Here is a 15346-nt window from a genome sequence, read left to right as displayed (position 1 = left end):
AACAATATTGTGTGTGTATATATATATATATATATATATATATATATATATATATATATATATATATATATATATATATATATATCCTTGCAATATAATACCCTAATCAAGAGGGATTTTACCACAATTAACAATTTTCGATCTGAATATTTGGTTCACCAGTGACATGAGAAAGCCACGTGGTGGTTCACCGGTGGTAAGAGGCAGGCAGAGGTGGCGGTTAGCCGGATCTAAATTGAAAATGCACAAATACATCAGATCTGGTGATATCTGAGGCAGATCTGACGAGATTTGATCCAGATCTAGAGAGATCTGATGTAAATCTGTTGGTTCACAAGAAATCAAAGAGAAAATGATGGACACGGTTGTAGATCTGGTGCAGTAACGATCGAGGATGAAGAAGGTGATGTCGTTGGAGGATGTATGTCTTCAGAGTTGATGCAACTGTAAATCTGATCTCGTTGGCCGTTGGTGGTGGCGGCTACCAGCAAAAATCATAGCTCTGAAGGTGGAGGAGGACGAAGCTAGTGATGCATCTGGTGATTCGATCAGGTGGATCTCGGGCAGAAATCACATATCTGGATGACGGCAACGGTGCAAACTTGGATTTCAACGAGATGGACATCGACAACAGTGGCGGCGGCGGCTAGGGTTCCAGCCACCGGTGGAATGAGGGAGAGAATTGATGGGTTGATTTTTTGAGAATTATGAAAGAAAGACTCAGATCTATCTTTTAGATCTACTTTGCAACATCTCATAAATTGTTTGTAAAACTAAACTTAAATGTGTTGTTATTTACAATGATGCCTGTATTTTATTTTATCAATTGATAGAAAAAAAATGTTATTTTTTAATATTTGTAAATATGTATTTGATAATTAACAAATATACTCTCTCTCTCTCTCTCTCTCTCTCTCTCTCTCTCTCTCTCTCTCTCTCTCTCTATATATATATATATATATATATATATATATATATATATATATATATATATATATATATATATATATATATATATATATATATATATATATATATATATATATATATATATATATATATATATATATAACCAACATGTGGGACTACATATTGAACTAAAATTTGGTGCTCTTAGTCCCATGTTACTATAAAGTTTCAACCGGTGGAATTCCACACTGTCGCCATTAAATTCTTAGACGACTCCAAAATTCTTGGGCCCCTAGGCCTTTTATCGATATCACACAGGGAATTATGAATAGTATGTAGAATCTCATAATTGCCTGCAATTTATAGACAGGTCATTGGCGACAAATATTTCATGTTGTAGTTTATTTTATCAGGTACGAACTGAACATGTTTTATAAATAATCTGACGACCTTACAAAACATAATGACTAATATAAAATTATTTTGTTTGTATTTTTATTTAAAAACACAATAGTTGAACATGAATACACGAACATCAATTCCAGAAAAAGGCAAAAGCTAAATACGCCAAATGCCATACTCGATATTTATTATTATTTTTTTTACACGGACGCCGTTTCTTCATTTGCATATGCATGGTTCTCTTGTATCCACTCAATGAAATTACAAAGATTTTGATGCGAGAGTCCTCCTGGATTGACACTGCTTCTAACCTTGTGTTTAATTTGTAACGCCTTATCTTTGAATGATTCGTCCCCGAAGAGCTGTTCTACCTTACTTTTTATTTCCTCTTTACTGATAACTCCCTCCTCATCTTTTCTGAAACCCAACCCAGTCTTCCATATCTCACAAATGATAGTTTCATTGAGAATTTGATCGGTAAAGTATGGCCAACACAAGAAAGGGAGACCATTGATCACGCCTTCTAAACTAGAGTTCCAACCACAATGAGTCATAAAGCAAGCTACTGAAGGATGCGCTAAGACCTTCTGTTGAGGTGCCCAACTAACAATTTTTCCACGAGAGTCAATTCTTTCAACATATCCATATGGGAAACTTGTTGTAGTCTCTTTTACCATGCCTGTTCGCACAACCCACAAGAAGGATTTGCAACTAAGTTCAAGACCAAGTGCCAATTCTTCAAACTGCTTTTGGTTCAAAATAGTTATACTCCCAAATGCTATATAAATGACTGAACATGCTGGTTGTTGATCAAGCCATTTTAAGCAGGTGGAGTCTTCTTGCCAGAAATGGCCTGTTTGGTTAGCAAGTCGGTTGCTTGCTAACAAAGGGCCTATCGGCAACAACTGTGGGAACTGGTTGAAGGTTGCAGGCTCTAACTCGAGACTTGAGTTGCATATTACCTTTTCTGCTAACATGGCGCCTTCTGCAACTCCTATTGCAAATTGAAAAGAAAGTTCAATTGTGGTCACGTCACCAGCAGACATCCAGGGGAGATTAGAGGGTTTTATAGGTGGCATAGAGTCTGAGAGGTGAATCATATCATCATTTAGAGGTTTACCTATATAGAAGATTCAAGAAATATTACAAATTTTACTTATGAAAAAGAAAGTTTAGCAAATCTCACCATCTTTGTTTATAACTTTATCATCAATCAATTTTTGGGAGCACATCATGGTGGCTAGTGTGGTAGCTGCGGCAGGCCAAAAGGCTGCTCTTTTCATTCCGATTTTCTTTGCAACTCGTAAGGCCCATCCCATGGAATCATCAGCAATAATACATGTGAGTTTGTTGCTATCTTTTTTGTTAATCATTTCTACAAGTTCTTCCAACTTGCTAGGCATAGAGTCTACTATGGATTTGGCTAACTTAATTTGGTCATTCCTATCCTCCCATGGTTCTAATCCATCAGGGATTGAAACCATATCCATTAGATCCTTAGAACCATCATTTTGTACCAAGTTGCTTGTTACGACTTTGTGAATGGCCTCTGTGTTTACGAATGTGACTTTGAGACCTTCCTCGACTAAGCGTTGAGCAAGCTCCATTGTAGGAATTACATGACCTTGTGCGGGATAAGGTATCACTAGAACATGATGTTTTGCCATGATATTCTAATAGAGTTTTTGAAGGTTGTTGATGATTTCTTTACTTCTCTATTGGATCATTTGAATAGATAATCATGCTTGAGGCGTGGCTTTATTTTGTGGTTTTGCCTCATTAATATGTCGTAATCACAGATTTATAAGCATCCATAATAATTGAGGGTGTTTGAGAAGGCCCTCGCCAGTAAAGAGTATCATGACAAGGGAAAAATAATAGTTCAATACCATTCCATGATGATGTTTGGTCACTTTGGAAAATGAGTTATTAATTCATGTTGTATATGACATGTAGGAAAAATGGATGAATGGTATGAACCAAATGATAATGAAAAAAAAAATACTCTAGTAACACAAAATGTATGTGTTTACAAGTTATTTTTTTTTTTATCATGATCCGCTGTAAATATAAATATTTTATATTAGGGCATGGATATTAAATTAAAAAAAATGAGAATTATCATTTTATTAATTTGTAACATTCGTATTTTCCGGTCAATACAGTATTGACCATGTGTATTTTATGATGTTATTTAACATAATATGTATTATATATTTTGATAATATCCGGTGCTCAACATAGTAGTAGGTGTAAGACTCATGTATTATACTTGGTAATTAAAAAAATTAAATATAAAAGTTTAAATATTTAAAAACTTTGGATTTATAGGAAAATAAGAAAAATAATGAATTATTAAAATTGATTTTTTTATCTTTTAAATTTAAATAAATAAACAAAATAAACTAATAAGCTTTAATTTGGGAATTTTAAAATAAAAAATTAAGTTCATTAATAAAATTGATATTCATTTATTAAAACATTTATTTTAATTACTATATTAAAATATTATATGAATTTATTAAAATAGAAAAATTTATAAAATGACATATGAAAAAAATTAATTCATAATAACCACAAAATGACATTTACCAAATTGAATTAGAGTGTGACATGTGACAAAAAATCTTTATTTATTATATTAGATTGTTTGGTAACTTATTGACATATATTTTATAGATACAACTTATATAACACCCACTTAAAAGACTATTAATTTCTAATATATTTGAATTTATTAGTATTTAAATATTAGAAATTACTAACACTCAGCAACGTGTAAAGCTTAAAGCTTCAATTGCACCTTTTACTTTTTCCTTCAAATGCATCACATTGGGACTAACTGAACTAGGTTCGACGATCATGAGTACGAGTGACGATTTGTCTTCCAACAATCCTCGTCAAACATGTAACGAAAAAAAAAAACAAGATTATGAACAAGGATTTCCCTTTATGTGAGTGAATTTTTTTCAACCATTAGACGGCTAGAATTATGGAATTTAAGAAGATGGAGTGCTTTATTTATTCAAGTCCGCTCATCTGTACGATGTTTCTCCTAATGTCGAATCTTATAACATTGTCGCGTGTCATTCGTTCAAACAACGATCTTAGCAGTGCTTAAAACCTGTTCAATTAAATGCAAAAGAGATAAATTGTTCCAAATGTTGAGTCTTATCAGATTTTAATGCATGGATTGTGAGGAAAGAGTGGGCGCGGTTCAAGATCTCTTATTAGGGCTAATTTTAGGCTCTATTTATAGGTTTCAGCATCAACTCGTCGCATTTGGACACAAACTCACCGAGTTCTTCATTAAAATCACGTATTCCCCAGTTCAGCATCAAGAATCGCGAAGCTGTTAATCCACTCGTGGAGTTGGAGGACCCAACTCGACGAGTTCATTTGGAATCAACATTTTCTCAAAACACGAAAGTCTTCCGAAATTGTATCTAGTTTTCAGAACATTTCGAATCTCATCAATCGGAGTTACGAGTCATGAGATATGGCCAAAACACTGACGAGGGGTCAAGCTGTCCATCAACATCCTTTTTGCGTCTTTTTAGCTCCTTTCTCTTCCTTTTGCATTCCAACTCACATTTTAACTGTATTTAACATTTCAAAGCGTATTAAGTATCTTTTAGTTTTAAATAACATAATAACATAGTATAAAATAATAAGAACATGTCATAAATATATGCATAAAATAGACGTTATCATGAGTCTTCTAACTGTATCCATGGGTCCAAGACACCAATGCCGGCCCATTACGTGTTACGTTATATGCTAGTTGTCTCTGTGATATTGGCATGGAAGACCCCAGGTGTAGACCGTGGCGTTTGGATATCATACCATGGGGGGAGCCCATGACATTCCATGTAAAAACCATGGGGGAGCCCATGACATTTCAAATAAATACCATAGGGAAGCCCATGGCAACTATATTTATGTTGCGTGATAATCTGGGGTTGTATGTTGTATAGTATTTTGGGGAACTTACTAAACCTTATGCTTATGGTTTTCAGTTTAAGTTTCAGGTACTCCAATTTTCAAATGGAAGAGTTCGGGATGATTGCAGAGCACACACCACAAGTTTCTGCATTTTATGAATTACTCTGATTTAGTGATGTTTACCTAAAACTTGTTTACCTTGGTATTATGGGAAAGATATGTATTAATGATTTATTAACCTAAACACAAAAATTTTATATATTGATTTTTGGGATGTTACAAGTTGGTATCAGAGCCTTGGTTTGAGGGATGTGGACATACTCTCGGGTGTTTGAACTCAAACTAAGGATTTGGTAGAGTTTTCAAAAGAAAAATACTTTTAAAGAAAAGAAATTTTCTAAGATAAGAAAAGGATGTGGTGTATGCAATCAGACGAGCTCAAGTAAGTTTTCCCAAAATACCCATACATGTTATCTGATATGATTTGATTTATGAATCGGTGAATCGCATGCTAGTTAAGGCTAAGGATCTGCTCAGTTTTTGGATGATAGAATGCTAGGAGAGATACCTTTGTATGCTTTTAGTATGAGTTGGTAGACTTTCATGCTAGAGCTGATTTGTCGGTGACAGAATTGCTTGATATGTGTGATGCTTTGTAGTCTTGCGAGTATTGGATGGTATGTTATAATGGAAATATCTATTGGTATCAGTAACTGCAAAGTGTATGCTTTAAAAATTTTATACATTTAGGATCATATACCCCTAAGATAGTTGATTTGACCTTATATCTTGTTCCTTGTCAGGTTGTGGTCCTAAGGTAGAGTCTATCATTCGACATTGTATTCAATCATGTTTTGTGTATAATTTACATGCATAAGGCAGCCAACAGTGAGGGTTGAAATTGATAGCATGAGTTGTGGTATGTGGGTTGAATGTCGTATAGTCGTTTTATGGATTGGAGTGTTACTGCAAGAATGCTGCTTGCTTTGTGATTTGTGGAGCTCTTGAGTAATGGTATTTAGCTACTAAGTGAATATGATAGTATTCACGAGGTTGATGAATGGAATTATGGGGAGTTCTTCAACAACTGATGGCAGGGTGAGGTCGGGAACCTAGGAGAGCCTAGGGAGTGCTTCAGTGGGTTTTTGTGGTGCTGCGAAGTGAATTTTTGGTGCATCAGGTTAAGTAGGTGACTTAGAGGATTCAGGATGATTCTTGATGAATGTATGGATAGGTATGGGAGGTATTATTGGGCCCGTACTACTGAAAGCATAGGATCCATAGTCTAATCGGGGAGAGTCTTGGAGAATCTAAGAAGCTTGTGAGAGGAGGATCTTTGGGTGTGTTCTGATCATTGGCATGTTGTAGTTCAATTTGGTGATGGGTGCTCAAGGCGGAGGTTCAGGTTATGGTTCTGACTCAGGTGCATGTACTTAGCCGACAAGCGAGGATACGCGTAAATTCATCTCGTTGGAGGTTACATGTGGTATTATGGAGAAGACTCCTATGATCTTTTGGTTCGGTTAAGGATGAGATTTTGGAGATCGTAGGTAAGCGCTTGGTTGCAATCCATGCTGAGGTTTTCGCTATCGTTGGAGCTCACACTCTTTCATGTTGTGAGTGAGATATCAATTTAGAGCACTTAGGCAAGAGGGGGGGGGGGGGGGGGCAGATTAGGTGCAGACAAGGGAGGGTCCCAAGGAGAGATCCAAGTTTTCGGATCAACGGTTAGGAGGCCAACAAGGATGCGGTCAATGCGGGACATTACATGAGGGAGCTTTCCATTCCAGGGGTATGGGTTGCTACAAGTGTAGCAAGATTTATCATGTCAGCAGGGATTGTCCTCGACCGGGGGGGGGGGGTGGAGCCGTTATGTGTTCTCTGCGACCAAGAGGGCCGTCTGTCTGATGAGTAGGAGAGAAGCAGTGAGGGCACCTACTCTGACTATATTACAGATCTCTAGTAGTTGTGAGGGTCAGGCAAGAGCCCAACAAAAAGGAGTTGCTCATTGTAGTGTCAACCAAGGGAGCCTGTGCTCCAGCAGGTGATTTTTGTGGGTATTTTATCTTTAGCGATCCTTTCAATTGTTATCAATATTCATGTTGCTTGGAATTTTATATTGGTTTGGGTAAGAGTTATCTTTGGTTTAATTCTCCGTTATTGTTGGTATATATCTGCGAGAATATTTAATTTCTTTTGCATGCCCTGCATTAGTAATGGGTTATTAAGGGGTTGTATCTCGTGCAGCGGGTTCCAATGTGTTCGGTTGTCATTTTGGGTTTGGTCATGATCAGTGCAGGGGTTTTCTGTGGAAGATCGTTGGTTAGGATTCAGTGGATAGCTCTCCAATATCATCAGGGTTTTGTGGTTTTTGTATTTGTTCTACTAGGAGTAGCAGTTTCCTATGAAATATCTATGCGGTTCAAACACTACTATTGCTTGGAAATGAGCGGTAGCAGGGAGATGGTGGTGTCATTTGCGTGAGTTGTTGGTCATGGGAAATGTTAGGGGAGTTTCATATTTATTTAGGTTTCAGTCGATTAGGATTCAATGATTCTTTCAGAATGGAACTGGGGTGAAAATTTGTCAGTTCAGGGTAAGGGTTTTGGTTTTTAGTCACCAGCATAAGAACTCGGAGAGTTGGTATAGTATCGGGGAAGGTGATTTGGTTTATCAGATTGGCTAAGATTTCAGGAGCATGCTTTAGGGTTTTAGGAGTTAGGTGATCCCTGAGTTTGGCTAGCAATGGAACAATAGTATTGATTAGCAAAGGTTATAGGCACTTCATGCTATTTGTGGTAGTCAGGTCGGAGATCCATTAGAATTAAGAGGCGAGAAAGGGATATGTCGAATCCAAGTGGGGGAGGATCAATCCGGATCTACGGATGTTAGGAAGGGTGTGGAGCTATGGAAAGTTTCACATCTTGGCCAGAGGGAGAGGGACGACCCAAGTGATTGTTCATACGGAGGTTGTAAAACTAGGAGTTCAGGAGACTCCCATCTGTTGGTTGTCGTCTCTTTTATTATGGCTAACCGGTTTGTGTTTGATTCCTGGTTGAGGGCTTCGGAATCCGAAGTATGTCCGATACATATCATGGGATGCAGTTGGATGCAGGTTTTGGCAGGAGATGCAGGTTTTGGCAGGAGATGCAGGTTTCAGCTCAGGATGCATGGGGTTGTGATGGTTAGGGTGTAGTCAAGCCATGGGTAGTAATCATGGTTGGTTAATATGTAGTAAGACTGCGATATTATCATAGCATTCACTAGTTTGAGGTAAGCTATTGTTAGAGATCGTCGAGTGTGAGGGGGAATCAGTTCGTGCCTTAGGCACGCCAGTCAGGATTGTCGAGGAGTATTTTTCTATTTTAGGTCGAGGACCGTTGGGGTCTGGGGTGGAGTCAGGCATGTATAGATTTAGCTGAGTAGGACCCGTAGGCGAGTCCCCTGTGATTATGGTAGTTCAGGTGGGTCCTGGTAGAGATCGTTGGGTCAAGGTTTTGAATTTTGAGTTGCATGATCGTGTGTGTGGTTGGTGTGTGGCACAGAGGGGTTATTAGGCTGGGTAGCCTGGTTGTTTGGACTCTTGGGAACCTAGTGGTTGGACCAGGTGCAACACTGGTAGTCTCATAAATGGTTTGGGAACATTTATAGATCAGTCAAGTGAGGGGTCATCGGGAATAAAATTTTTTTGATGTAAAATGCAAGTGCAGAGTTGTGGATCTCGGGTTATAAGATGAGTTTCGTATTGGTTTTGGGTAAGATCTCGAGTCCGGTATATCGTGCGTTTTGTGAAGGATTTTTGTTTCAATGCAATAAGAATTGGGGTATCTATATGTCGAACCGTCAATCATATGGTTCAAGGGTAATGAATAGATTTAGTGTTGATGTTAGGTCAAACCACCGTGTTTGTGTCTTGGGATGGTTCTAACCGTGGGAAAGCCACACAATGTTTGGAATCAAGAAATGGTAGGTCATTGGGACCAGGTATAATATGAGGCAACAGTTGGTTATTGAAGCATTCTTTTAGCAATGGTTTTGGTAGTCAGATGCTTCAATCAATTATCGTAGATAAGGTTTCTCTCAGGTGTCGCACGAGAGTGATCGTGTGCCTGAGTCTTTTGACTCAGCAACCGGGTAGGACTCCGGTGTGTTAGTTAGTTGGCAGACAAGTTGGTATAAGGGGAGGGTCTCGTCTGCTTTTAGAAAGCAGATAGGGAGCAGCAAGAGAAGTCAGAGTGGTTTCAGTGATGTGAGATTCATGTGTGGAGTCGCTTGTTATTCGGGGCCTATGCTATGTAGCTTGCAGTTGGAATAAAATAATCTTAGAGTGGTTGATTGGACTATGTTGTGCAACTCTCGTTTGGGAGTAATCATTATAGGGATGAGTCCCCAACTCAAAGGATTATCTGAGCCTTCTGAGAAGTATAAGTGCTCTACAACAATTATTGGGCGATGACTCTATTTTCTATTGGGATGTCAAGTATTCAGAAGGTGAGTAGTCAGTTTGGAGGATAAAGTGGAATGGATTTAGCAATGGTTTAGTATGGGTGGTTTGTCGGGGAGTCAGACCAATTAAAGATTTATGATTTCAGGAGAAGTAGGGTTGGTTTTCTGCATGGGATTCAGATCATCTTCTTCGGGTTATAAGGTTTTTGTTGGGTTGGGTTCAGTTGAATTAGGAAGACCGTTGTATGCTCAAGGTCATGGTTGTGTACTAAGGGCTGTCGAGCGTGCCGGGAATGGTAATGAATGATTTCGAGGATCAAATCCAATTTATGTAGGGGAGAGTTGTAACACCCAGTTTCGAATAGTTTCACTGTTCAAGTTCGTGGCCCAGTTATCAGTCATCATAAGGCTTTGAGGCTTGGGGAAGGAAGGATTTGGCCATTCTTGGATGTGAGTGTTATGGTTTAAGTGATTCAAGTGTTCGACGGTATTTCTGGAGCCCAAAGGTCTAATCGTAATTTGATAACTCGGTCTTTTATGAATTTTGGGTTTTTATTCAGGGTGTTTTAAGACTATGGTGTGCTGTTAGAAGCGTAGGGCTCCTCATCACTTTTCGATGAATATAAAGTTCGTTGGAAACAGGCTTATAACGAAGAAGTTATCGTAGTTTGAAGTTTTGGAAAGTTTGGCCCTTGGTGGAATAATTTGGCAGATTAGTCCAATGTGTTGAGCTTACAGATGCGTAGGTGCACCAGGTATGCCCAGCATACCTAATTGTATGCCCCACGTAATGGACAGAGTGCCAAAACTTATTTTTTACGGTTTGGGTACTATATAAACATCATTATAACCTGATGACTCCCTCATTTATCAGTGTCCGTTGTTCTAAAACCCTAATTACGAACCCTAGCCTCCTCCAAGAGTGTTGGGAGCTCTTTGTGTGCATCTTTAGTTGGTTTTTGTGACTATTCAAGAAATGGAACTTGATGCAAGGTGGTGGATTGAAGGAAAGCTTGTAGATCGGGACTCTACATCATTTCCAGCTTATTAGAGGTATGAAGCTCTAACCTTGCTCATTTGAAGCCTAGATCTAGCATTATATGAGCTTTGGTTCCATTTTGGTCACAAGGGTGAGATCTGGTGGTTTGTCACCACTCCAGGGAGATTTGAGTTGCTACTCTTAGTATCTCTGAGGTTATTAGTTCATAAAGATGTTCGCTTGATGTTTATGGATGGACCATGCATGTGTTAAGGTTGTTATTGTAACTACCCGTTATTTCAAGTCAATAAATGTCTAAACTACAACCTAGTATAGGTGAAAATAAATTTCAATCTTTGTTGTATTACATTATCTATAGCCTTAGGGCTTGTTTAAAGAACTAACAAAGAAGTATGGATTGAAACATAAGCTAAATTAGAGTAGTATAAATGAACACAAGTTAAAAGACTAAGGGTTTAAATCATAAATAACCCTCATATATGTCTTTTCGCCCAATATAATCAATCCAAAGATAGTTTACGGATTGGAAATGACACCGAAAGGTGTTTTTGGTTTGCCTAAATCCCAAAACCCTTCCATGAAGTGAATTAGATCTGAAAAAACTCCCTTCTAGAAGATCCTTAGCCGAAAACTCTTTTCACTTGGACTTGGAATCCGAAAACCCTTTTCCCCTTAAACTTAAATCCAAAAACCCTTTTCGCCCAATATAATCAAATCTGAAATGATTGCTGCCCTAGCTGAACTTAGAGCACTTCGAGAGCATCAGGCTATGCTGGACCGACGTTTGAGGGAAGCAGAACACGATGTGGATGAGTCTAGTACCTAGGGTAGCACTCGCCACGAGTAGTTTTTACACTACACACATTTTTTATATAGCTTAGGACTGTGGATATACGTTAAATATAACTCTTATGTATATATATAAACTCAACCCTATGTCTAGGTGTTTACACTATCCTGGGACTTGTAATGTGTGCTGTCATTATTTTCCTTTAAACTTTGATGTATTATAGACCGGTGTCAAGGTCAAATTTTCCAAACTTTATGTATCCATATATCAAAGAAATTAACAAGCATGTTACTCTATTGAGAGTATTACTATTGAAATTCATAAATTTATTCTCACATAAATTTCTATTATGAATTGAATACAAAATATATTATGTGTTGGAACATAATGTATGTAGAAACTAATAAAATTGGGTCGTCAGCACATGAATTACAATTATTCTTGAAGGCTTACCATCTTTTCACTTTTAACTCTATGACAGAAAGATGCCACTAAGAAAGAATTTCGGATGTTTCAGCAATACTCCACCACCGCCACCACCTCCATAATATGACTCCGCTATGTTCCATGCTACGGTAACTGCTGCCGTAGCAGCCACCATAACACATATAAATGCAAGCGGCACCAGTGGTGGAGTAAATGGTACGAACCGCCCAAATCATAGGGAAAGTCACGGAAACCCCAGAGAATGTTCATACAAATATTTCATCAACGGAAAGCCTAAAACCTTCAATGGAAATGGAGGTGTTATCACATTAATGCAATTGTTCAAAAACACTGAATCAGTCTTTGTAATATGTGTGTGTATGGAATCTAGTAAAGTTAAATATGCAACATTCACCTTCTCTGATAGAGCTCTTACTTGGTGGAAGAGCAACGTAAAAGGATTAACCCTCCGAGTGGCAAATTCCATCAAATAGGAAGACCTGAAGATCTTGATGTTAGAAGAATATTGTCCAAGGGGAGAAGTGGAAAAATTGGAACATGAGCTGTGGACCCTTAAAATGACTGGATCTGACCTCGCCGCCTACACGCCCAGATTCTGTGATATCTCCGTATTGTGTCCTGGGATGGTTACCCCGGAAGCGAAGAAGGTGGAAATATTCCTATCGGGATTTTCACCCCAGATTCAAGGGTATGTAATAGCTTCGAAACCTACTACCTTCGACAACGCAAAACGTTTGACGTAACAACTCATTGCTTATGGAGTCCGTCAGGGCACGATAACAACCGCTCCTGAACAACCCAAAGAAAAAGACAACATAAAAAGGCCTTGGAACAAAATAAAGAGCAAAACATCAGATGAAGCCTCCAAAAGACAACAAGTGGTGGCAACTCACGCAGTCACTGTCCCAGCAGCCCCAACAATTGTTAAATAATATGTTGCGAATCTACAGAAATGCAATAAGTGTAACTACCACTATGTCGGCACATGCCGGGAAATGTATTGAACGAAGTGCAATAAGAAAGGACACACAATCCGTTTCTGCAAAGAGCCAGCTCAACAAGTCGCGCCAACCACAAATACAGGAGCGAGCCGCACTTGCTACGGATGCAGGGAAACATGGCATTTTAAGAGGGATTGCCCGAAAACAGGAATACCGGAGGAGTAGGAAGAGTAATGACAATGGGACAAGAGGAGGCAATAGCAGACCCAACCATGGTCACGGGTACGTTTCTCTTCAATAACTCTTATGCATGCATACTGTTTGATAGTGGAGCGGAGATGAGTTTTATGAGCCACCAATTTATACATTTACTCAATCAAACACCAAAACCATTAAACGAAACATTCACCGTCGAAATGGAAAATGGAAAGACGGAAAACACTAACGACATATACATAGACTATACCCTCTCACTAAACAATCGTTCTTTTCATATCAACCTCTTGCAAGTCTCAATAAAACGTTTCGATGTCATCATCCACATGGATTGGCTATGTCCCCATCATGTTGATATTGTATGCTACGAGAAGACCGTTTTCCTTAATCTGTCAAATGGCGAAACCCTCGTCATTTACGGTGATAAGCCCAGTACGAACCTTTGCATCATTTCTTGCGTCAAAGCTCGGAAATACCTTTGCAAAGAATACCATGTATTCTTGGCACATATCGTAAATGAAAAACAAGAAGTGAAAGACCGCAAGAGCATCCCTGGAGTCTGTAATTTTCATAACGTATTTCCTGAGGATCTTCCAGGAGTACCTTATACACGACAGGTCGAATTTAGAATCAATCTTATTCCTGGAGCTACCCTAGTAGCCAAATCACCGTATCGTCTAGCCCCAGCTGAGATGCAGGAATTATCCAGCCAACTAAACGAACTACTCAGTAAGGGATTCATTCGACCAAGCTTCTCACCTTGGGGAGCACCAGTACTGTTCGTAAAGAAGAAGGATGGATCATTCCAAATGTTCATCGACTACCGCGAGCTGAACAAACTTACCATTAAAAATAGGTACCCACTACCACGAATAGACGACTTGTTCGATTAACTCTATGGAGCAAACTACTTTTCAAAGATCGACCAGAGATTCGGATATCACCAGTTATGAGTCCAAGAAAGTGAAGTTCCCAAAATGACATTTCGAATGCGTATCGTTACTACGAATTTGTAGTAATGCCCTTCGGACTAACTAATGCACCCACAATGTTCATGGACTTAATGAACAGGATATGTCGTCCTTTTCTATACATATTCGTGATTGTGTTCATAGACGATATACTCATCTACTTGCGAGGCAAGGAGGAGCATAGTCAACACCATCGATAGGTCTTGGAAACATTACGAGCGGAAAAGATTTATGCGAAGTTCTCAAAATGAAAATTTTGGCTCCGCAAAGTAGATTTCCTAGGTCACCTATTCAGTGAAGAAGGAATACATGTGGACCCCTCTAAAATTAAAGCAGTCAAGAACTGGTCAGCACCAAAAACGCGAACGAAAATTCGCCAATTCTTAGGCCTTGTTGGCTATTACTGCAAACTCATATAGAACTTCTCAAGGATCGCTAAACCACTTACTACCCTGACTCGGAAGTGTGTAACCTTCAGCTGGGGAGAGAATCAAGACACTGCATTCCAAACTCTGAAGCAAGCTCTTTGCAGCGCATCTATTCTATCTGTTCTTGAAGGGACAGAAGACTTCGTTGTATATTGAGATATTGCCAATCTAGGGCTACGATGTCTACTTATGAAGCAAGAGAAGTTATCGCCTATGCCTCACGACAACTAAAAACTCACGAAGTCAACTACACTACTCATGACCTTGAACTGGGAGCAGTAGTGTTTGCTCTAAAGATCTGGAGACACTACCTCTACGGCACTAAGTGCATTATCTTTACAGACCACAAAAGTCTTCAACATATATTCGATCAAAAGGAACTGAATATGAGGCAACGATGATGGGTTGAACTACTCAATGATTCCGAATGTGAAATTCGTTATCATCCCAACAGAGCCAATGTAGTAGCAGATGCTCTCAGTCGTAAAGAGTACCCAGGTCATAGAGTAAAAGCACTAACCATGACTATCTGTTCCCACCTATCAACACAAATCAAAGAAGCTCAATTGGAAGCCTTGAAAACAGAAAACGTGACCGGTGAAGCCCTAAGGGGAATGGATAAGAACTTAGAATCAAGGGTGATGGAGTTCGCTATCTCATGAATCGGATCTGGACACCAAATTTTGGTGGATTCAAAGAAATTGTCATGAACAAAAGAGACAAGACTCAATAATCTGTTCATCTAGGTTCAGAAAAGATGTGTCTGGACCTCAAGCAATTGTATTGGTAACGGAACATGAAAGTAGAAATTGCTACCTACGTGGACATGTGTCTGATTTGTGCCAAAGTAA

The 15346-nt window shown here is 38.7% G+C and overlaps 1 protein-coding gene across 2 annotated transcripts; it reads right to left on the bottom strand.

Annotated features, from left to right (window-relative positions):
• Window positions 1-1377: 1377 nt before the first annotated feature.
• LOC111880211 (UDP-glycosyltransferase 83A1) lies at window positions 1378-3187 on the bottom strand. 2 transcript variants are annotated; one of them, XM_042900317.2, is made up of 2 exons: window positions 2498-3187; window positions 1378-2395 (listed from the first exon to the last, which is right to left on the bottom strand). In XM_042900317.2, the coding sequence occupies exons 1-2, from the start codon at window positions 2976-2978 to the stop codon at window positions 1512-1514; spliced, it is 1365 nt and encodes a 454-aa protein (XP_042756251.1). In that variant the 5' UTR covers window positions 2979-3187; the 3' UTR covers window positions 1378-1511. The 2 variants fall into 2 exon arrangements, with proteins under 2 accessions (XP_042756251.1, XP_023732388.1); XM_023876620.3 differs by having other exon boundaries at window positions 1378-2431; window positions 2498-3182.
• Between the last annotated feature and the right edge of the window lie 12159 nt (window positions 3188-15346).

This window comes from Lactuca sativa, chromosome 3 (genome assembly GCF_002870075.4).
Source record: "Lactuca sativa cultivar Salinas chromosome 3, Lsat_Salinas_v11, whole genome shotgun sequence".
NCBI classification, from domain to species: Eukaryota; Viridiplantae; Streptophyta; class Magnoliopsida; order Asterales; family Asteraceae; genus Lactuca; species Lactuca sativa.
Note: the sequence above shows the minus strand (reverse complement) of the source record. Positions and strands in the feature narration are given on the sequence as shown.